Source organism: Macrotis lagotis, chromosome 1, assembly GCF_037893015.1.
Source record: "Macrotis lagotis isolate mMagLag1 chromosome 1, bilby.v1.9.chrom.fasta, whole genome shotgun sequence".
Lineage (NCBI taxonomy): Eukaryota > Metazoa > Chordata > Mammalia > Peramelemorphia > Peramelidae > Macrotis > Macrotis lagotis.
Genome location: NC_133658.1, coordinates 436,584,779 through 436,609,457, shown reverse-complemented (window position 1 = coordinate 436,609,457; position 24,679 = coordinate 436,584,779). Strand labels below are relative to the sequence as shown.

At 39.9% G+C, this 24,679-nt stretch overlaps 1 protein-coding gene and 1 long non-coding RNA gene across 3 annotated transcripts in view; one reads left to right on the top strand and one right to left on the bottom strand.

Moving 5' to 3' along the window:
* LOC141506468 (uncharacterized) overlaps window positions 1–24,679 on the bottom strand; it is a 117,857-nt gene that overhangs the window by 14,943 nt on the left and 78,235 nt on the right. The gene's annotated exons all lie outside the window — the stretch shown is intronic.
* The window catches only part of PDLIM4 (PDZ and LIM domain 4), a 99,482-nt gene continuing 98,099 nt past the window's right edge, over window positions 23,297–24,679 (top strand). For both annotated transcript variants that reach the window (XM_074213278.1, XM_074213277.1), the window contains exon 1: window positions 23,297–23,497. In XM_074213278.1, the coding sequence (XP_074069379.1) occupies window positions 23,405–23,497 (93 nt within the window). In that variant the 5' untranslated portion in view covers window positions 23,297–23,404. The remainder of the gene's footprint in view (window positions 23,498–24,679) is intronic.

The window sequence follows — 24,679 nt, the reverse complement described above, 5'->3', positions numbered from 1 at the left end:
GGCAACAAAAATGTGCATACCCTTTGACCCACCAATACCACTACTGGGTCTATACCCTGAAGAGATGAGGAAAAAGGGTAAAAACATTACTTGTACAAAAATATTTATAGCAGCCCTGTTAGTGGTGGCAAAGAATTGGAAATCCAGTAAATGTCCTTCAATTGGGGAATGGTTTAGCAAACTGTGGTATATGTATGTCATGGAATACTATTGTTCTATTAGAAACCAGGAGGGACGGGATTTCAGGGAAACCTGGAGGGATTTGCATGAACTGATGCTGAGTGAGATGAGCAGAACCAGAAAAACACTGTACCCCCTAACAGCAACATGGGAGTGATGTTCAACCTTGAAGGACTTGCTCATTCCATCAGTGCAACAATTGGGAACAATTTTGGGCTGTCTGCAAAGGAGAGTACCATCTGTATCCAGATAAGGAGCTGTGGAGTTTGAACAAAGTACAAGGACTATTCCCTTTAATTCAGAAAAAAAAACTCAGATGTCTTAAGGTTTGATCTGGTTACCTCTGAGAATTCTGTTCTCTTTAAGGATATGATTTCTCTCTCATCACACCCAATTTGGATCGAGGTGCAACATGGAAACAAAGTAAAGACTGACAGAGTGCTATCTGTGGGGTGGGGGTAGGGGGAGGGAAGCAAGATTGGGGGAAAACTGTAAAACTCAAATAATATCTTTAACAAAAATTTAAAAAAAAGAAAAAAACTCATAAAATAAGGGCTCTAACTAAATTTTCAAGAAACAGAACCCACAGAGGGATTCAGTGAGGCAGTTCTCCAGCCTAAGTTAACCTGGAAAATAGCAGAAAGGCTTGGCTCCACAGGGTTGGAGGGGTGGCCACCAGAGTGAAGGAACTTCAGCGTCCCAGAGGCAGCCCTAGGGTGCCTGAAGCTCACCATTGGGCCCAAGCAGGGGGAAGTTTCCTGACCTACACTCGGGGAGCACTGGGCACATCTTGCAAGATCAGTGGAGGCAGGGCCTCTGCCAAGTGTGAGCTGTGAAAACCAGCCCTCAGGCCACTCAGCAAGCAGTGTGACTGCACAGCCCAGATCCAGGAACCAGAAGCAGGCAGAACAGGTAAGCTGGAGCCCCCAGGCTTCAGTGCTCAGCCTAGGTAGGGGAGTAGAGAGAGACTTGCAAGGTCTGTCCTCTATCCCTGGAACAGGGCTCTGGGGCTCTGACCACATTCAGATCCTGATCACAGTCTAGGCACCCCCATAGAACAGCAGCCCCGCCCCCGCACCTCGGCTCCATAGCGGAGGGGTGCACTTGTGATCATTCACAGACCAGGAGGGAGGACAGAACTTCACACACTGAAATGCTTGTTGGGGAGGGGGTCCCAATAATACTCAAAAGCTCAGGAAGCACACTAAGACCAGGCACAAGCTAGGGAAATGAGAAAAAAGAGGAACACCATTGAGAAATACTTTGTCTATGATCCCAAGAAGGATCAAAATGCTCAGTCAGAAGATGAAGAAATCCAAGCTCCTAAAGACTCCAAGAAAAATGGAAATTGGGCTCAGGTTATGACAGAGCTCAAAAAAGATTTTGAAAAACAAGTGAGGGAGATAGAAGAAAAATTTGGAGAAGAAATGAAAGAGATACACGAAAAATATGAAAAAGAAGTCAGCAGCTTAGTCAAGGAGATCCAAAAAAATGCTGAAGAAAAAAGCATGTTAAAAACCAGCATAGGTCAAATGGATAAAACAGTTCAAAAAGTTATTGAGAAGAAGGATGATTTAAAAAGCAGAATTGGCCAGATGGAAAAAGAGATAAGAAAGCTCTCTGAGGAAAACAAATCCTTCAGATGTATAATGGAGCTGAAGGAAGCTGCTGACTTTATGAGAAGTCAGGACACAATACTTCAAAACCCAAAGAATGAAAAATTAGAAGAAAATGTGAAACATCTCATTGAAAAAACAAATGATCTGGAAAACAGATTCAGGAAAGATAATTTGAAAATTATTGCTATTATTATTATTATTATTATCATTTTATTTTATTTTGGGGTTTTGGGGGGGTTCAGGGCAGTGGGGTTGGGGTGGCTTGCCCAGGGTCGCACAGCTGGGTGATTATTGGGTGTCTGGGGCCAGATTTAGACTTGGGTGCTCCTGACTCCAGGGCTGGTGCTCCATCCAATGTGCCACTTAGTTGCTCCTGTTATTATTATTATTATTATTATTATTATTATTATTATTATTATTTTATTATTTTTCCTCTTTCCTTTACTTTATTGTTCATGAGGGTCTATATTTTTGGGAGGGGTATTATGTTTCCTCTTAAATAAGAATATTTTAATAATGTATAAAAAATCATTTATATAAAAATAAAATAAATATAAATAAAAAAATTTTAAAAATTTTAAAAAGGACCTTGAGATCTAGAATTAGAAGACCAGGTCTTCCATTCATTAGCTTTGTGTCCTTGAGAAAATCATTAAACTTCTCTGAGTCTCAGTTTTCTGAATTTGTAAAATAGGGATGATACTATTTGGATAGGGATACTATTCCTACCTTCCAGGGACATTATAAGGTTTACCTTGTAGGCCTAAAATTGAACATTGAACATTACTGCTTCTATACTTTGGGGTGACCTCCTACTAACAAATTAGTTATAAAAGAGTAAATTGAAATCTCAGAGAAGTTCCTTTCTAGAAAAAAGAAACCAAAACACTTTTTGCCTTCTTTGAGTTTGTAGGGAAAAGGCCTGAATTAAAATTCCAGCTTTTCTTCTTCTTACAGCTCATGTGACTATTTCAACTATTTTTTAAAAAAGGAAGTTGGACTATATGACCTTTAAGATGGCTTACTATTCTAAATATATGACAAAAATCTACATGTTAGAAACAGGATAGGATTCATATATCTAGTACAAGTAGATTGTGGGAATTCAATCTCACATAGATTTTCCATTACCCCAGAATAGATACCTAAGCCTTAAGCTGGTCAAAGTCCATTTTCTGAGGTCTGATCTAGAAAACCCCTTCTTCCACTACTGTGATTTCTTAGTAACCCTGAAGATAAAGCTTCTTCAAAGTCAGAGGCACCTTTAAAAAAAGAAGCCAGGTAGCTAGGTGGAATAGTGAATAGAGTCCCAACCCTGGTCAGGAAGATCTGAGTTTAAATCAGACCTCAGATACTTAATAATTACCTAGCCATGTGATGTTGGGCAAATTACTTAACTCTACTGCCTTACCAAAAACAAACAACAACAAAAAAGAAGCAGATTTCATCTTTAATTCAACTCAATTTAAACACTCACCATTTCCCTGGGAATACAGTAAGTGCTTAAATGAAATTGAATTGAAAGAGTCAGAAATAAAATGAGCACTGTCCTCAAAAACCTTGCATTCTATTGACTAACAATCATTTCACAGAATGATCAGCAGTTTGCTCAACAACCTCACCAGCACCTTCTCTCTTAGCCTCTTGGGAGGAGTGAAGGGAGAACTCATTGACATCACTGAATGGCATCATCTAAACTCACCATTGTTAGAGGATTTTGGTTCCTTTCCTGCACTGGACATATACTAGTGCTGTGATCCTGGTGTAGGTCACTTAACTTCCTTTGTCCTCAGCTTCTTCAATCAGGGTTGTGACCTTGGGCAAGTCATTTAACCCTGATTAACCTTACATCCAGTGCTATTTCTAGTCATCCTGATTCATATCTAAGCACTGGATTCAAATGGCTCTGGAGGAGAAAGTGAAGCTGGTGACCAAGCACAGTATCTTCTCACTCAAATCCAATTCATGCATTTGCCATGACATCACATCCCTGATGCCATAATCTTCTTCAAGAATGAAGGACAGTTTCTTCCCTTACTTCTGCAAATGAGGGAGGTGGACTAAATGTAAGGAAAGAAACAAACATTTATTAATGTTTGGTAAAGTAGAGGTAATTTACAAATTTTATATCATTTGATACTCAAAACAAACCTGAGAATAGGTGCTACAATCATCCATCTTCCCCATTTTTACAGTTGAGAAAACAGAATTTAAGTGACTTAAGTCACATAAATAGGCAAGTATGCAGTTTAAATTCAGGTCTTTCTGATCCCAGGCCCAGCACATTATTATCTCATGAGTTACTGACACAGAGAAATAATTCATGGTTTGATTTTTGGACAGCTTACATTAGCAGAATGTTCTTTTTAATATTGAGCTAAAAAATCTTTCCCTCTCTAATTTAAACTCATCAAGATTTAATTCTGCCCCAGGAACTACTCCATAAGCATTCTCTCATAGTATGACTTTTCAGGTATTTGAAGATGACTATCATGGTTGGGCTTCATCTGAGATTTCATTATTATAGGTAACTTCTAGTAAGAAAAGTGCCTCTACCAATATGGATCACTTTGCAATTGACCATCTTACAGAGATGTTTGGGGAAATTAAGAACTGTATAGACAGCTAGAATATTTCAGAATCAGACTTTGAATGCAGGTGTTATTAACTTTGAGATCTGATCTCTATCTACTATGACACAGCTGCAGAGTCTTAAGTTTGCTCTAGTTCTGGCTAAACATCCTGATTCCCTCAAATGACATATTAGCTTTGAGTCCTTTTCATGGCCATGTTTGCTCTTCTCTGGAACACCTTTGCTCCCTCTACTCTTTTGAAGCTCATGCCTGGGCAAACCTCAGCTCTGTGTTTCTACTATTCCTTTTTGCTTCTTCTTGTGTGCTGCTGAACTAGAGAAAGACTCACAACCATGCTGACTAGGTCCACTATCTAATTGCAACTAGGGCATGCAACCAGGGAATTCCTATGTTCAGCAAAGCAATCTTTTTACTTCTCCCTAATCAACTTTCTATCCCATTCACCACAACTTTGTTCCAAATTCTCTCATCTTTCCTCAAATCTCCAACTGTAGCTGCTCCCCTGACCACTGCAACAGAGGCATCACAAATTAAGAATTCTCTTATCTTCTCTCCTCCTCACTTGATAAGCCCTCTTCTTAATTTCATAATGCCCTGACACCACAGCTCACCATTTCTTCCTTTATTCCAGTCTCTAATGAAAGTTTGACCCTGATCCTCACTGGCCAAACCTCTCCCTTGATTCCATCCCTTTCCATTATTTCCAGCAGATTGTCTTCCATATCTTCCCCAACTCCCTCTGATCTCCAATCTCTCCTTCTTTATTGATTCCTTTATTTTTGTCCATGCATTTGTCCCTCATTGACACACTCATACAAATCTTCCTAGATCCTTCCATCTCTTCTTTGAAACTGCTATTTAAACTCTCCCTCCTTTCTTGGCTAGATTCCTTGACAGGACTAGTTATAGTCAGTGGTTCAATTTCTTCTCTTCAGTTAGTCAATAAAAAAAATTAAATGCCTATTATGTGACAGATACTGCTAAATGCTGGGGATGCAAGGAAAGGTAAAAGATACTACCTGCTCTCAAGGACCTCACAGTCTAACAGGGAAGTTAAAATGCAAAATACATTTCTTCTCATCTCTCTGAACTCTGGTTTTCAGTCTCATCACTTGACTGAAACTGCTTTCTCTGAAGTTACCAACAACCTGATAAATCTAATGGGTACTGAAGTCAAGTTCAAAGTGATCCTAAAAAGTGAATGGAAATTGTGCTACTGAATGTTAGTTTAGTCCTCCTCCAACTAAGAAAACAATCCAAGACTGGCTATGGGAAGAAGAAACTCTACTGAAAAATGCTATGGCAGAAGAAGGCAATGAGGAGCAAGTCAGCCAAATGGCCTGATTTAGAGAGGGAATTGAAGAGCAAAGGGCAATTAGAATTACTATGTTGGGGCAGCTAGGTGGCACACAGTGGATAGAGCACCAACCCTGGAGTCAGGAGTACCTGAGTTCAAATCAGGCCTCAGAAACTTAATAATTGTCTAGATGTGTGGCCTTGGGCAAGTCAGTTAACCCCATTTGCCTTGCAAAAAACCTAAAAAAATTACTATGTCCACAAAAAATGGTTCAGCAGGAGGCAAGAAGAATCGCTGATGAAAAAGAAGTGACTTATTTCAAAGGATCGATGCTTCAGTTTCCTGACACAGAATGTACTGAGCATGTGGACATGCACTAGACTTGCTCAAAAGATGCCTGAAATCTTGAATTTCATGATGAATAAAACTTGACTTCAATAACTTTATGTAATATATTTTTTCAAGTATCAGGTCCAAAATTAAAGTGAGTCTTATTTATGGGAAAATGCAGTATGTCACACTCTAATTCTGGATGTACCCAAGATTCTGTCCTGGGTCCTCTTCTCTTTTCTTCCTAAACTCCCATCTAGAGATTACATCAACTTCTATTGATTCAATTATTATTTTTCTACAGATGACTCACATATCTACATATCTAGTCATGATCTCTCTCCTAAGCTCCAGTTCCGCATCACCATCTGCCTTCTAGACATTTTAAATTGAATGTCCCAATTAGTATTTCAAATTTATCATATTCAAAGCAGAATTCATTATCTTTTATCTCCAAATTTCTCTTCTGAACCTTCCTGTGACATAGAGGCTGTTAGGGTCTTTCATATTACCCAGTTTCAGAGTCTTAATCTTTGAATCACCTTCCATTCTACACTCTCACTTACCCCATAAATTATCAGGTGTCAAATGTTGTTTCTGCCTTTACAAGGTCTCCTGCATATGTCTCACCATCTCTATTCACACAGCCACCACCCTAGTTTAGAATTTAGAACCTCATTACTTTTCCCTTTTCCTAGAGCCTATTTCTCCTGAATCTCTTTCCTTCAAGTCTATCCCCGCTTCAATGCATCCTCCACACAGTTGCCACAGTGATTTTTCTGAAGTACAATCTGATCATGTTATTCCCCTATTGCCTCTAGATTCAAATGCAAAATCATCTATTTTCCATTTAAATCTCTTCACAACATGGACCTTTCCCATATTTCCATTCTTCTCTCCTTTTACTCTACAATCCAGCTATACTGGTCCATTTGTCATCCATCATATACCTCTATGTGATTTGATTGGCTGAATCCTGCACCTAGAGTTCACTCCCTCCTCACTTTTACCTCCAGGAATCTTTGGTTCCTTCAGGACTCAGTTCAAGAGCCACCTTTTTCTTTTTTTAATATTTTGTGTTATGTCATGTTATTTTTTCCAATCACATGCAAAGATAGTTTTTAACATTCATCTTTTTGAAAGCTTTTCAGTTCCACATTTTTCTACCATCTTCCCTTCCTTCTTCCTTCCCCATGACAGGGAACAATCTGATATAGGCTGTACATGAACAATTGTGCTTAACCTATTTTCATATTAGTCATGTTGTGAAATAAGAATCAAAATTAAAGGGAAAACATGAGAAAGAAAGAAAAAACATAAAATAAGTTTTAAAAACTGAATATAATATGCTTTGCTCTGCATTCATACTCCATAGTTTTTTCTCTGGATATGGATGGCATTTTCCATCACAAGTCTTTTAGAATTGTACTTGATCACTGAAGAGATGAGTGTATCATAGTTGATCATTTCAAAATGTAGTTGTTAATGTGCACAATGTTCTCCAACCCCAACCTTTAGGATACCCTCTATCCAAACTATTTTGTAATCATTTTGCATATTTTCTATATCTACTTACAAGTGCATTTTGTCTCCTCCATTAGAATGTACTTTGAATGGAGAGACTATTCCAATTTTATCTTTATCTCCTTCAACTTTAGCAGAAAAGTAAGCACTTAGTATTTGTTGATTAATCAATATATTCACTTTTCACCCAAGTTTCACAGAATCCCTAGCCTTCATCAAACATGGCACCTCTGACATGAGAAGTTGTTAAAACCGTTACTTACTCAAGTTACTTTGTTTTACTTTGTATTCATTTCTGTGTATCTTGTATCTCCTCCTTAGCCCTTGACAGAAATAGTGAGGTCCTGACATTGTATCATTAAAAAGCTGGGATCTCCTTGGCAATGGAAAAAGGAAGAGGGACTGAACTGTGGGACTGGGTTTAATTCTAAGCCCATTTTTCAGATCCTGGGCTTTTGTTGTAAGTCTCTGCTTTGTAACATATCCCCTTAGAATCCTTGTTGTTGCTGTTCATACTTCATTCTAAAAGAGGACAATTGGACAACCTCTATAGTTTTTATTGCCCCTCTAGAGTCAGAATTTTTCCATTCCCTGGGAGTCAAGGAAAAGAAGGTTATAAAAATATTAAATATTGATGGCAGCACCTAGGGAGAAAGCCAAATTTGCCCTATTCTAGTTAAATCTAGAAGGAAGTGACATTTTAAAGGAATTCAAATATTTTATTTGGTTCTATCCCATCCCCAGAATCTGGGATAAACTTTGCACTGGAACCCAAAGAGTTAGGAGAGAAACTCTCTTCCAGATCTCATACTTATCAAATGTTTTTGTTTGTCTGTGTTTGTCTTTTAGGGGGTAAGGGGGAATGAACAGCAAATTACATGACTCTCTGCAACAAATGACTTACAACAATAACTTGGACATTTCCAAATTTACTCACACTTCTATCAGGAAGAGACCTTTCAACATCTGTTCTGTCTTGGTGTGAAATAACACACTAAGGACAATATCTCCTTTCCTCCAATTTGACTACTGAATCTCATATAGATAGCCCCCTAAGATTAGAGGGTGGAGGATAACAATGACTAGCTAGAGACAACACCAATACTATATCTACCAATATAGCCATTTTCCAAAAACTGAGCTATGGTGGAGTGGTGGACTGTACTAATCTTGGACCTTCTGAGAGACTCTGATAGCATAGGGCACAAGTAGACCCACAAGCATATACACCCCAATAAGGAAGAGCAATTTAACTCTTCACCTGAAGAATGGAAGCCCAAGGGTGCCTTTTCAGAGTCTTTTGGTTGACTCTGCTACAGGAATGATCCCTGGGAGTCTTGATAAAATTGAGAGTAAAAAAGAAACCAAATGATCTGAGGATGGAGCCTTGCTTGGCCAAAAAGCAGAAAACAGAAAGAAAAAGAAAAATAAAGGGAAAAAGGATCTGGTTTCACTGGTGATCTTTTCCAGAGACAACCAGAAAGAAGAAAGACATTTTTTTGGTCAAGCAGAGGGGATTTCCATGGGTCTCCAGAGTTCATAGTTCTCCTATAGAAAAAAACAAGAACCCAAACAGAGTTGAGGATACCAATGATGAATTGACAAATTCTTGAGCTGAGTTGGGATCAACAAAGCCTGGTGAGGATGACGCCCACCAGAAAAGCAGACAAAAGACCTCAGGAATTGGGGGGAGAGGAACAGAAGAAATAGAAATAACTCTCTGTTCCAACCATTTTATCTTTTCACTTAAGTATAAAGAAAGGGAAAGGAAATGGAAATAAGTGTATCATTGGGAACAAGGGACTCTACTCTTTCTTTTTCTCCTATAGTAAGCATGACCCAATTGTTTCAGGAGAGGCTTTCTGAAAATTAATATTGTAAAATTACAAAGAACAAAAATAGTGCGAAAGAAGACATATGAGAAGACACACCACCTTCACTTTGCAGAAGTGGGAAGTCCTTGAGAGTGAAATAGTGTGTAATTTTCAGATTTGTTGGATGTATTAATCAGTTTGGGTTTTTTCTCTTTTTCTTTAAAATGCATTCTATTAGGAAGGGGGAAAGAAAGAAATAGAAGGGAAAATTAAGGTGATAAAGAAGCAAAAGATAACAGTAAATTTTACTTTTTTAAAAGAAGGTATTGATGTGAATGGGAAATGATCATGGTACCACTATCTGGGTTGAATCTCTATAAGGAAGTTCAGCAAATAGATATATTGACTCTAATGTATTGTCCATGGTGTATTATTATCACAGTTGAGGTGTAAGGCATGTTCAAGTAAGACTAGTATTTCTGGTGTAAGGTTGTCAGCCCTTTTTCAGGGCTGCTTTCCACTTTTGATGTCCTCCTGAGCCACTTAACTCTCACCTGTGGCTCCAAGAAACAGTAGCATACACAGCAGCTACACACTGGTAAACCATTTTGGCAGCCAGACTAAACCAGGTTGAAGGTAACCAAGAGTCTCAAACTCATCAGTGAGTTGGCAGGAGTGAAGTCTTACACTGCTGGAATGGGCAGATCAGAACACTTCAATCCAATGACCATGACAGCAGCTGAAATACTTAGAGCTCAGTTAGACATTAAAGACACCAACAGCACCAGAGCCATCACCAGTTAGACAACTGTCTTGACTCTATCTTGCCACTGGATCATGATGACTTTGAAAGAGAGAATGAGATTAACAATTTTGTACAATTCTGCCTCACTTAAATCCAATTTATGCATGAATCAAAACCCATACCTCTTTACCATTCCTTCAAAGTCCTGTAGCAACAGGCATGTGATGACGCTCCCCACTGAAAACAGCAGTGGGATTCAGCAGCTCCTGAGTGATGAGCAGCCCTTTTAAGGATTGCACTGCACATCTCCTAATGTGAGGGACTAGAAAAGGTGCTCTAAAAATTGTCTTCTTACCAAATCCTGTCCTGATTACCACAGCAGGTAGGGATCCCACAGTGCAATTGAGACACAAAATCTACTGAAACTTCTTCAAAAAAGATTCTATTCATCAGAGCATGCATTGTACTCACTCTCACAGACAACACAAGATCCAATAGATGGGAAAGACAAACAACTCTTGTTGCAAGAGAATTCAACTGAGTTGTGATTATAGCTCCCAGTGTATCATATCCAAATAGCAACCTTGAGTGAAGAAAAGAGCTGGATATATGTTTTTCCTGGAGTCACTGCAGCGAAGGGGAATACCATGAAACTGGGGTAGGTTTTGCAATCAAAACTAATCTAGTCGACAGGCTCATGACAATGAGATTGCCTCTTCCAGGAAAGCACCATGCCCACCACCAGTGCCTATCCTCCCACCATTAAGAACTCTGATGAAGTTAAAAGAAAAATTTTTTGAAGATCTGGAGACCTTTATCATCAATGCACAAAAGAGGAACCTAATACTAGAGTAGGCTCATGTTACCAGACATGGCAGGGTCTTTGGGAGGAATGAAGTTGGAAATAGCAACAGCAGTAGTCACCTACTACTGAAGACTTGTGCATCTCATGACCTTCTCATCATCTTCTATTTACCTAAACATCATAAAACTTCTGAATGCACCCTCACAGCAAACACTGGCATCTAACAGACTAAGTAATTGTAAGGAGAAGAGACAGACAGGATGTAAGAGTGACAAAGGGAATGTGTGGTGCAGAGTGCTGGACTGATCACAGATTCATCCTTTTCAAACTAAATATTCACATTCCACCAAAGCAGTGTCCACAAGGCAAAATGACTACCAGAAGAATTAATGTTGGGAGATTAGAGTATCTCTCTGGGCTGGAACATTTTGTTACTAACTTGGAGTGAAAACTGAGCCAACATACAGTTAATAACCTGGAACAGAAAAAGAGTGGCAGCATTCAGAGACTAGGCATACAGTACTGCATTTGCTCATCTGGGTCAGAATACTCGAAAACATCAAGACTAGTTTGGGGGGAAATGGGGGAAATACAGAACTGCTAAATGAAAAACGAGTTTACCAGTAAGATAGTTCATTCATTTCTGAAAAGGCAGCATTTAATTCCATCAAAAGTAAAGTATAAGCAAAGCTTAGAGAAATGCAGGACTCTTGGTTCAGTAAAAAGACAGATGAAATTCCGTTTTATCCTGATAGTATCAATCTAAAGTGCTTTTATAATGCCCTGAAGGTTATTTAGGGGCCAAAGACTTATGGTGTACCTCAACTTCTCATTGTTGATAGAATCATATTGATTGTCAGGGACATGATCCTAAAGAGATGGGATGAACATTTCTATAGTGTTCTTAACAGTTTAGAGTAAGCCCCCCAGATGTTCACATAGTCAGTTTGTGCCTGCCCTGTGATAGAGCATTCTGAGCTAGTTTGATCAATCGAGTCACTGCAATTTATCTCAAAGTGATGTCACTTTGGTCTTCTTAGATAACAAAGGACAAGAACCAACCAACCAACTAAACAATCATTATCACAGAATAGATGTCAAAAGATCTCTTCCTGCTATAAGTGTAAGTATTTTTAGGAAATGTTCAGGTTATTTTAAGTTGTTGTGGAAAGCATATGTAACTTTTTGTTCAGTTCCCCACCCTTCCCCCTATAAAAAAAACAGGAAATAAAAGAAGTCTTGATTAGTATGAAGGAGAGCTTCTCTCCTAAGTCTTTAAGTTCCAGTGCAAAAATTATACTAAATTCTGTGATGGAATTGAACCAAATAAAATATTAAAACTCTCTTAAAATTAAAACTTAATTTTAACTAATGAATTTACTATAATAAAATGTATTTAATCAAATTATTTAAAAAATATCTGATTTAATTTAATTTAAATTAATTAAATTAATTTCAAAAATTATAATTTCCTTCCCAGCTATAACTCAAATAGGACTTTTCCTTTGGTTGCTACCGTCAAGAGGGTTGCTACCATCCTCCAATCCTGAAAGAATTTCCTCTCCTTAGTAATTCAAAGAGGGTTACCTCCATAAGCTAAACTTACGACTTATGGTCCTAGGCTATATAGTATAAACCTCCTCTCTTACTCTAGGCACCTCTACCAGGCTCCCATTAGAATACCCTTCTATTGCCCCCTGAGGCTATCATTTATCCAAACCCCCTTCCTATTTTCAATCAATCCAATTGTGTGTGTGTGCGCGTGTTTATGTGTGTATTCTTCCATCTTCTGATCTTTAAAAGAGATTGAGATTCAAGCTTTCCTCATCAATTTCTTCCTGTTTCTATAGACTCTATTTGTGCACACTGATTATGTGAGATAATTTTCCTTAACCTTCCTCTCCCTTATTCTGTACCTCAGGATATATACCTCTTCTTCTCCTTTTCACTCTTTTTTTTTAAAGAACCACTGCAGGGGAGGCTAGGTTGCACAGTGGATAGAGCACTGGCCCTGGAGTCAGGAGTACCTGAGTTCAAATCTGACCTCAGACACTTAATAATACGTAGCTGTTTGGTCTTGGGCAAGCCACTTAACTCCATTTGCCTCAAAAAAAAAACCCTAAAAAAAAAAAAGAACCACTGCAGACCATTTCAATTAGATTAGATTAGATTTAATTAGATTCCCTCTAAGACTCCTAATGATGTTAGAGTTCAGAGGAAACACATATATGCTTTCTCATATTATATTGTAAGCACTTTATCCTTATTTATTTCTTTATGATTGTCATTTCTTCTTTACCTTTTCATATTTTTCCTCACTTATGTTTGTTCTGATTTTTTCATCAAAAATGTTCATAAGTCTTCTTTTTAAAAATAAGATCTATTTTTTTTTCCTGTATAGAAGTAGGTTCGGTTTTTCTTGAATGTACATCTATATATTTTGTTGTCTGAAATATCACAATCCAAGCTCTCTTATACTATAAGGTGATGAATGCTACATCAGATGTGATCATTACTGTAGAAATTTGGTACTTGATTTCTTTCTGGTTACTTGCAGTAATTTTTTAAACTGAATTTCTGGATTTTAGTTATAATGTCCCTCAGAGTTTTGTCAGCGTTTTATCAGAAGGATACTGATAGATGATTTCTATTTCCATTTGTTCTCTCATCCTAAGAAATATGGGAATTTTTGAAATATAATGTCTAAACTTTTAACTTTCAGTTAATCCAGTGTTTCTTAAATTTTCTCTTTTCTCTTTCTAGGTCAGTTTGTTGTTATATTTTCTTCTATCTTTTCAGTCTTTTGATCAATTTAATATTTTTCTTCTCTCATGGAGTCATTTACTTCTCTTTGACCTATTCAAGTTTTCAGGGAGCTTGTTGGTTGAGTAGGGATAGAGCAGCTGGGTAGTACTGGATCTGGAGTCAGAAAGTTTCATCTTCCAAAAGTCAAATCTGGCTTTAGACATTCACTAGTTTTGTGATTCTAGGCAAGTCATTTAATCTTGTTTGCCTCAGTTTCTTCATCTGTAAAATGAGCTGGAGAAAGAAATGGCAAACCACCTTTGCCAAGAAAATTCCAAATGAGATCACAAAAAGTCAGTCATTTGTTAACCCTCTATATCATTTAAAGATTGAAAGCAATGCATTTTAGTTAGAAAGTTCACTTCCACCCCCTTCCCATTTTTGAGAAAGGGAAAGGGAAAAGAAGGGGTGTACTCAAAAATCATTGTTAGTAACAGACTCAGGTCATTTGACCCACAGCTCTCTGCTTTATTTGGGAAATGGTCTTGTTTTGTCTGTTTGTTATATGTGTCAATGTGATATGTTTCACTCTGTCAGTTTTCTGGGTCAGAAACAGCAGCTGCCTCACTTTGCAATCCAGTTCACATTTTAAAGAGGCCATTTATTTTTGTGAAGGTGGATGTTTCTACCTTCACTCCAATTAATTGATCACCGAAACCCTAGATATCTCATTTGAATCAATCTGTCAAAAAATAATAAATCCTTAATCAATCTGAAGATTGATAGGAGTTTTGTGCCTCTGGATGAGAATACAGGATGAGAATAAAAGACATAGGACATGCCTTGTGATTGATCAAAGAGAATCAAACATGTTTTGTGGGGTTATTTATAAGAACAAAAAGCTATTCCAGGATCAAGTCTTTCACTTTGGGAAAGTGTGTTTCTCACCTTTCCCTCTTAACTTCCCATTCACTAAGTGCCAATTTTGTGAACTTCCAAGTGGTGAGTAAGTGTCCCCAGAGCAGCAATAGTCTTCAGCAACATCTGCTGAAGAAATATACCAAGGACAAACTTGGCATACCAAGGAAAAGCTGCTTTTGAACTCTATAAAAGCCCAACTCTTAGAATCCAATACAAAGCTTCACCTAAGGAGCAAGTTCATGAGAATTCTTTGAAGGGTACAAAAGACTTTCAGTAACCAGGAGTTCCTCTTTTCCTACACAGGTTCCCTACATTTATTTGTGTATAAGTTTGAGGCCAATCTTCCCAGAGACCTTGTATGTTCAGGAGAAGAATGTGCCTCGGGTTTGGTTGGATTGTTTCCATATCAATTGTGCTGAATATACCTGCTTAATAAATACCTTTTCTGAAAGCTAATAATAATCTGTGAGAAGCAAGCCAAAGGTTCAGGAGTAAAAGAAAAATTCAAGTCCTCAAGATTCCTCCTAGAACCTTGAGAAAAACTAGTGAGCCTCCTTCTGAGGCCATGGCTTACCAATTTAAGTAGTAGTTGGAGAAATAATCAGAGGAGTACTGCTTCTCATTTGAAAAATGTCACTAATAATCAGATGTGGCATAGTCCTTTAATCCTTCCTTGACTGGGGTGGATGAAGAGGATAACAAAGAGGAGAAAGAGGAGAAGGAAGAGGAAAAGACTGGTGGATTGAGCTTGGAGGATCTGAGCTACATCACAAGATGGAAATATGGAACAGGTTAAAAGTTTCTATATCAATTGGTGCATTGGTTCTGCACTTCCAGTCTAGATGAGATAGTGATTATATAAACAGAGAGAAACAAAGAGGGAGGAAGGGGGAGAGAGAGAGAGAGAGAGAGAGAGAGAGAGAGAGAGAGAGAGAGAGAGAGAGAGAGAGAGAACTTTAACATAATAACAATAACATAATCACATTATTAAGTATAAACCTCAAGGAAGTTGAAGACAGAAAGATCCCAATGTATAAAAATCTTCATTTGAAAATAGTGTTATACTGTATTCTATACCTGAAGAGATCATGCAAAAGGGTAAAAATATCACTTGTACAAAAATATTCATAGAAGCACTGTTTGTGGTAGCAAGGAAATGGAAATCTAGTGAATGTCCATTAATTGGGGCTTGGCTGAACAAATTGTGGTATATGTACATTATGGAACACTATTATTCTATTAAAAACCAAGAGGGATGGATTTCAGAGAAGTCTGGAAAGACATGCATGAACTGAAGTTGAGCAAGATGAGCTGAACCAGAACATTATACACCAAAACAGCACCATGGGGCTGATGATCAACCTTAATGGACTTGCTCAGTCTATCAATGCAATAATCAGGGACAATTTTAGAACACCTGTGACAGAGAATACCATCTGTATCTAGAGAAAGAATTGTGGAGTTTAAACAAAGACCAAAGTCTAAAGGTAATAACCTTTAATTTTTTTTGAGAGTCTTATGTACTACATCATTTTGCTACCCCTAATATTTTATTTTCTCCTCAAGGAGATGATTTCTTTGGCAACACATTCAATTTTGATCAATGCATATCATGAAAACAAGGCAAAGATTATCAGACTGCCTTCTGTGGGGGGATGGAGGGAGGAAAGGGAGGATGGGGGAAAATTGTAAAATTCAAAAACCTTATAGAAAATGATAGATAGAAGCTACTATTGTATATAATTGGAAAACAAATAAAATATAAATAAATATAAAATAAATAAAATAAAAACAAAAAAGAAAATAGTCTTGCTCATCATAAGTTCATAGATTTAGAGTCGAGGAGGATAGACAACTAAGCCAATCTCTTCATTTAGCAAATGAGAAAATAGCATCAGAGAAGTGCAATAATTGCCAAAGACCACACAGCTAGTAAGTGTCAGGGCCTGAATTGGGGCCCATGTTTTCTGAGTGCAACACTGTCCCCCATACTAAGCTGTCTAATCACCAATAACAAATGAGAATCACAGAACAAATATGTGATATAATTGAAAAAAACATTAAAATATAGTGTGTGTATATAATGTAATGACATAATAATAAACAACAAAGATGAGAAGCACAGGAATACATATAGATAAACTGATGGCACGATATGAGGATGGAATGGTGTGTATACCCTATCAGACCTGGTTGGTTTGGGTTTTGTTACAAGGGAAGGTTTACTGGATAGGGAATCTAATTTTGTTGTAAAAACTAAAGGTACCAATAAAACTTTTTTTTTAAATTAAGTAAGTCAGACAGCTTGGTGGCATAGTAACTAAGGCAGTTATGTAGCCTGGAAGACCTCAATTAAAGATCAATTTCAAACAATCTAACAATAACCCAGGCTAAGTCATTTAACCATGTGGCCCCTAGATAACTCTGTAAGACTATAGATTGTCTAACAGTTGCTGAATCTGGGTTTTAAGAGGGAGTTTCTTCCTTTGGAAGTTTCTACACCAATGAAATCTTAATTCTAGATCCACCACCCCCCTCAAAGTTTATTAAAAGAATTCTATTATTATTATCCAGTGTTTACTGACAATTACAGACCCATTCTTCAAAGGTCTTACTCAAATACTATTCCCTCCAGAATGCTTTCCCCAATTCATTAGGCAAAATGATCTTTCTTTCCCTGAATGTCACACAGCACTTTGTATTTCAGCTTCAAGGATCTGCAATTCCATCAGCATGGATATTTCCTTCTCTAACTTCTCAGCCAAGACTTCTTACAAGGGACTAGTCAGGCAGTTTCCAGGAATGCCCCATTGTACAGCCAATCTGCACATAAACTGCTATGACCTCCAAAGGGAGGAAGAGGGAGGAACTCTGGCAACCCAGTTCAGTGGCATTTCCCCCATCCATCACTGCAGAAACAGAAGGGCACTCTTGGGGCACAAGCTTATATCACTGACTCTGGGAAACTGTCTCTACCTAGTCCCCTCTTTCATTGCCCATAGAACAGGAGCAAAAACAGAGTCCAGCATATGTTTGGCTAGAAAATAGTGGAATGAAAGATTGATTGAGTCATTCTTTTCAAAGTCAGTTCCTGGCTGTGAGCCTCTCACACCTTCTCTAGCCAAAGAAAGCAGCTGGTGATAAGGTCTTTAAGCCATTGAGAAGGGAAAACTGGGAGAGGCTGCCATGAAGTCCTCTCTTCACCTGTCCCTACTGGACAGCCAAATTTTTGGCCCAAGAGGGATGTAGGACCTGAGAGAAAACAGAGAAAAAGTTGGAAATGGAGAAAGAGCAATATAGACATGACAGAGACAAAGAGAAAGACACAAAGGGGAAATAGGGAAAGAAGCCAGACAGAATGCCTTCTTTATTTTCTCCAAACCCCTCCCGCTTTCAGAATTCCTGGCTCTAATCCATGTGTGGCATACCCATTCTTCTCTTCCCCCTCCAAAAGAGGATGAGTTCAATGCTGTCACTACTGGCTCAATTTAGCCCAACCTTTAAGGCCCACATCTTCTGATATCATTCTCTCACTATTTCTACCTCTCCTTGACCCCTCAATTGGCTCTACATCTCCAAACTTGGTAGTTTTCTGGTCTGGCCTCCTTGTCCTTTGTCTCCCTCAATATGGGGGAGATCCCTAAGGTTAGGACCTGCTCCTGCTCCTTCTCTATCTGTCCTCTCACAGTAACTACATAAAAATCTGTGTACATGGTAAGCAAGGTAGATTTATAGGGTGATAGCATCTTTCCATCAGTAGTGAGAACAGATTGCCCAAGAGAACAAACAAGTTTTAGCCCCTTCTTAGATACGAGAATGCTGAGAGAAATTAATGCTAGGGAAATTAATGATGCCTATCACCCTCAAACTTTTAAGGAGAAATAAACAGCTAACAAATTATTTCAAAGCACTCCCTTGGTGCTTCTTCACCAAGGTTTGGGGATTGTCACTTTAAAGGCCCTACACTTTTTTAGGACAAATCTGGATCTTGATTTAGTGTAAGAATGTATGACTTCTCTTGGCTTTCTTACCTGTAAAATGAAAGGATTATACTAGATGATACATAAGGTCTTTTCCAACTCAAAGCCAACCAATCATTCAACCACTAAAGGCACTATGCTGATAATAAGGAAACAAATACCAAAAATGAGGCAGTACCTACCCTCATGGACCTTATTCATCCTTTGAGGATGTCATGTAAATATATAATTTAATATGCCTCCTGGGAAGAGAGACTCCAGCATCCCAGAAGACTCAGAATACATTTACCTTCTGGATTTCTGGAATTTTTAGGTTGAACCAGGGTTGTAGCTTTGATTTCTGTACAGATGAACCAGGTGAGCCAGGATAACAGATGACTGAGGGAAAGACATGGAGATTTCCATAGTTGGGAACAAAGGCACAATTCTTGAAAGAGAAACTAATGGGAACTAATAGAAATTGAAAGGTATAAAGTATATTAAAAAGTATAAAGCAAAGAGTCAGTTGAGTGACTATGACTAGGGAATAAAATATAAGCTATCAGTTTCAGTTGATGTGTAGACTTTGTGTCCTTTATTACCAGGAATAGTTTGCTGAATAGAAGACATATATTCAAAAATAAAGATGATATAAACCAAAAGAGATTTTTTCAAGAAAAAAAAACATTTATTATGTACCTATTATGTACTAGGTACTGTGCTAAGCATTTTAGAAATATTATCTCATTTGATCCTGAGAAGTAAGTGCTGCTATTATCCTCATTTTGAATTTTGGGACATTGAGGCAGACAGAGGTTAAATGATTTGCCCAGGGTTGAAGGGGTAGTAAATCTCTGAGGCCAAATTTGAATACATCTTCCTTATTCCAGGACCAAAGCCCAATCTACTTGAGAGAGGCAGACAGACAGACAGACAGACAGACACAGAGACACAGAGAAAGAAACAGAGAGAGATAGAAACAGAAAGAGAGCCAGAGCCAGAGAGAGCCAGAGTCAGAGCCAGAGCCAGAGCCAGAGAGAGACACACACACAGAAAGTGAGGCAGAGAGATAGAGCCAGAACCAGAGGGAGAGGCAGAAACTATCAGAAACAGAAAGGCAAACAGAGAAAAACAGAGATAAAGAGACAAAACCAGACCCAGACCCAGAATCAGAGAGAGAGAGAGAGAGAGAGAGAGAGAGAGAGAGAGAGAGAGAGAGAGAGAGAGAGAGAACAGAAAGCATAGGAAACCACAGAAAGAGAATAATAAAGAGTAGTGGCAAAAGACTTAAAATTCTTTTCTGAATCACTCCACAGGATGGCAGGATTCTGGTTTCTATGACTGGCAAAGTCATGCCCAGGACACTTTGGCTGGGACAAATGAATGAGAGAGAACACAGAATTTTTCCTTTTGGTGAACCCAACAGCTTTACAGAGAAAGGATTGTTAGCTCCATACCATGCTACCCTACCTATCATATCCTCTAGAATTCTTATTCTAATACAAATTGCCCTTGCATCTAGTTTTCTATGTCCAAAATATTTTCACAAATTAAATATAAGTTATTTAAGGCAGGGACTATTTCTTTTTTGTCTTCATATCTTCCCCCACCCCCACCCCCAACCAGGGCCAGGGGCAAAGTGTGAGCAACTTGTAAAGGTTCTCAGCAGTTAGTATGGAGAAGGGGAAAGTCACAGGAGGTTTGGTGAAGAAGTCACAGAAGGAGGATGAAAATAGCTTGGAAATCAATTTCAGTTGGAATCAATTAGGAAGATATAAAACAATTGTTTTGATGCAATAAGGGCCCAGTTGAAATTATACAACAAATTTTTAGTGAATTATTTCTGCATTATTTCATTATTTTCTCCAACTTAATTCAGTAGAGAAGGCATGATGGTGGGAATAATCTAAGATTGATGCTTGGCAAGACAAGATCATCTATAGAATAAGAGACAAGGAACTTTGAGAGAAGTAGAGTTCAACTGCTTTTACCATCTGGTAAAAATAGGAAAGATAGGAGAATGTGACCCTTGTTCATGGCCTGAGAAAGAACAGAGAGGTCAAGGGATTGAAGGTCATAGTAGGAATGAGGCATTGTACGACTGAAACAAAGGAAGAATGATAAAAGATTATAACCAAATAAAGAAATTTCAGAGCTCCAGAACATGGAAATGGAACTCTTGTAAATGATGGAAAAATCAAGGTTATGACCATCTCTCTATATAGTCTATTCATGTCCCATAATTTCTATAACTATTTTTGATGGCAACCCCCCTTAGTTTGGGGGTTTCTACAAAAAGAATTTCTATAAATATGTCTGTTTAATTTAGGTCCTTTTCTGTGATATTGCCAGGTAAAAGATGACTAACTTTTAGAGTATAGTTCCAAATTGCTTTCAAAAAGAGTTGGAACCATCACACCACTAACACTGAACCACTGAGACTGTTTTTCACATCACCCCTGTTTATCATTTTCCTCTTCTGACATCTTTGTCAGTCTGATGTGTTTGAGGTAGGACTTTTTGATGCTTTAATTTGCACATCTCTAATTATTAATGATTTAGAGTAAATTTTTTTACAAGTAGCTGTTAATAGGTTAGGTTTCTTCCTTTGGAAGTTGCTTCTTCATATCCTTTGCCAATTTATTTCCTGGGTAATGGATCTTAGTATTATCCGTTTGATCAATTCTTTTTATAGCTAAAATATGAGATCTTTATCAGGTGCAACTTGCTTGAAAGATTTTTCAAGTTACTGTTTCTCTTCTAATTTTAACTATGTTAGAATGGTTTGTTAGCCATTCTAATACAAATTTCTCTTGCACCTAACTTATGTGATAGAATCATAAAAGTTTATCTTTTAGAGGAACAATTTTGACTAATCTAATATAGTTAGCCCCATACCATGCTACCCTACCTTTCTATCATATCCTCTAGAATTCTTATTCTAATACAAATTGCCCTTGCATCTAATTCCATATTCTGGAGCTCTGAAATTCCTTTATTTGGTAGGGTAGAAAGGTAGGGTAGCATGGTATGGGGCTAACTATATTAGATTAGTCAAAATTGTTCCTCTAAAAGATAAACTTTTATGATTCTTTCTGTCATATAAGTTATAAATGTTTCTTCTAACCATATGAGTAGAAAAGGTAATTTCTTTGTTGCTCCTGGAACCAGTTGTTCTAACTCAAACTACTCTTGTATCTAATTTTCTATGTACAAATAGTTTCTGCCCAATAGAATATAAGTTCCTTATGGTAAAAATTCCTTTTCCAGTAGGCTCTTAATAAATTATAGAATTTAATTAATTCAACCAATACCATTTCAATAAAATCATACATGTATATAGTGTGTGTGTGGATATATACATATATGTGTATATATATACATATACATATACATATACATATACATATACATATATATATATATATATATATATATTGTTGAGTTGTGTCTAATTTTCTAACTCCATGGCCTATATTTCTATGGGGTTTTATTGGCAAAGAAACTGAAGAAGTTTGGCATTCCTTTCTCCACAGAATTAAGGCAAACTGGTTAAGTGATTTGCCAAGGGTCACAAAGTTAGTGTCTGGATATCTGAGACCATATTTAAACTCCAGTCTTCCTTACTGTAACAGGCCCCATCTTCTATGCACTGAGTCACATAGATGCCTGCTATATATCAAATAATATATATATGTATATATATACATATATATATATGTATGTGTGATAAATATCCATATGTGGATATACCTTACTCTGTTCCTATGACCACTGCCCTTATCAGGAACAGTTTGAGACCAGGTCATTCCTAGCTGCCTCATTTCAACTCTCTCAACTACTCCAAGAACAGAGAGCTCCCAGATCCTGAGCACTGCCTTCTGTGGAGTCCTAACTTCCGCACCATTGTTTGAAGCAATCTGGAGTCCAATCTTTCTAATTTAGGGTGCAAAAAGCACCCCTGGAGGGGAACACATTGACCCCAAAATCTCTCTGGGGAAGAGGGGATTTCCCTCTGAAGCTTCCTAGGGCATTTCCCTTAGAATCTGGCATCAGTTCCATGTCCTGTTTTCTAGACAGGGTAGTCGGAGTTGCAGGCTGGGGAGGCACAGGGGGCCAAGGGCGGAGACAGCAGTGAGAACTGAGCAAATAACTGTAGCTGTCAACTCAAGGGCCTTTATAGTTCAGATATGCGGGACGGGAACAGGGTGCATTGGTGAGTTAGTCACTGTCCCCTGGCCTTCCTGCTTCCCCAAAACAGAGACGAAAAACCACTTAAGTCTGGTTGGTGCCCGGGTTCGGGCAGTCTGCCCCCCTGCCCCCGAGGGCAGTGAAGCGAGGCTCTCCCTGGAGTCGCGGTTCCCTGCTGGGGAGTCGCGGGGCAAGAGGGGCCCAGAATTTCCTCCCGGGATCTCGCAGCCTCGCCTCCCGCAGGTGTGCGAGCCAAGACGTCCCAGGACTGGCGCATCCAGCCCGGATTTTCTCCGAGGAGGGGATAGGGGTGAATGAGGAAGAAAGGAATGGGACCTGGGACGAACGGGCCGGGTTCGGGGAGTCTGATCCTGGTTCCCTTGGGGTCGCAGCTTGCTTTCTAGCCCAGGGAGGGGATGAGTCTCTCCGAAATCTGCCCGGACCCTGTCTGACCTGTCAGAGTCTGAGATCCAGGCTTTGGGAGTGACTGGCTGGGGAGGCGTTCCCTGGGCTGGGGGAGGAGGAGGAGGAGGAGGGAGGGGAGGGGCTGCAGCGGGCCGGGGATGCACCGGAGCCGACCCAGGGGCCCCGGAGGCAGCCGCGGCAGCTGCGGCAGTGGCGGGATCGCGGCAGCGGCCCCCGGTGTCCTGCCCCCCGGTGACCCGGCCCCCCGAGACGCCATGCCCCACACAGTCACTCTCCAGGGCCCCTCACCCTGGGGCTTCCGCCTGGTGGGCGGCAAGGACTTTAGTACCGCGCTCACCATCTCCCGGGTGAGTCCGGGGCCCGCGAGAGGGAATCCCGGGGAGGGGGTTCTAGGAGGGGGATCCCGGGGAGGGGGATCCCGGGGAGGGGGATCCCGGGGAGGGGGATCCCGGGGAGGGGTCTGGAGACAAAGGCGCTCCCAGACCCGGTGGGGATGGGGGACGGACACAGTGTGCTGACCCGCGGCTGGGGCCGCCGTCCGCCAGTGCCCGCAGCTGGCCCGGAGCTGGCCCGGAGCCCCCGCCCCGAAAGAGCCGCTTCCAGAGTTTGAGCCCGGGCGGCGCCTGGCTCGGGAAGGAGGCATCGTCCCGCGGTCCGCGTCGCTTGGAGCTGCCCAGCTCCGGGACCGCGCGCTGGGCGCGATGCTCGGGCGCCCGCCGCTCCGCCCCGCCCCGGAGCCAGCCGGCCCCGCCGGGCCAGGCACTCCGCCGGCTCCCTTCCCCTCTCCCAACGTCGGCGGAGAACACTCTGAGCTCCTAATGAGGGATCCAATAGGATCAAAGGAGTCACGATTCTCTATGGCCCGAGCCAAGATGAATGATGATGCCCCATGGAGCTGACCCTTGTCACTCTTGGGGTCTTTGAGGTCCTCCGGGTTCACAGGATCACCCTCACTTAGCCCCCGGGCTCCCATGACTCGGTTGAGGATACTTCTGCATCCCTTTCATCCCGCACACCCCCGACCTCTCCCGGACCTCCAGGAGAGAAGTGAAGAGGAATGTGCCCTTGGCCGGTGAGGTCTGCGGGCAGCCCTGCCTTCTTCTCCTCTTACAGTCAGTCTTAGGTACTTGAACAATCATGCCGTCTAGGCGTGTGACAAGTGCTAGGTGGTGAGGAGGAGACAAGAAGGGGACCCGATTCTTGAAGGCTGATGGGGAGACAGGATAACAGTCAAGACACCCTCTGGGCTTGCTTGGTAGAAACAGGGATGTGGTCGGCTGCCTTGGCCACAGGTGATCAAAAATACTGGGCACCTTTCAGACAGGCTTGAGTGGTATTTTCCATAGCAGAGTGGAGATGCAAAAGAAATCTGGGCCTACAAAGGTCCATGCCTTGAAATCCTTATCTATCAACTTAGGTTTAAAAAATCACTTGGGATTTGGACTTTCTTTCCCTGCCCCCCCCCCCCCCCCCCCCCCGCCCAATTCCTCAGAGACTGGGAGGAATGTTCATTTTCTTTGCTCTACAAT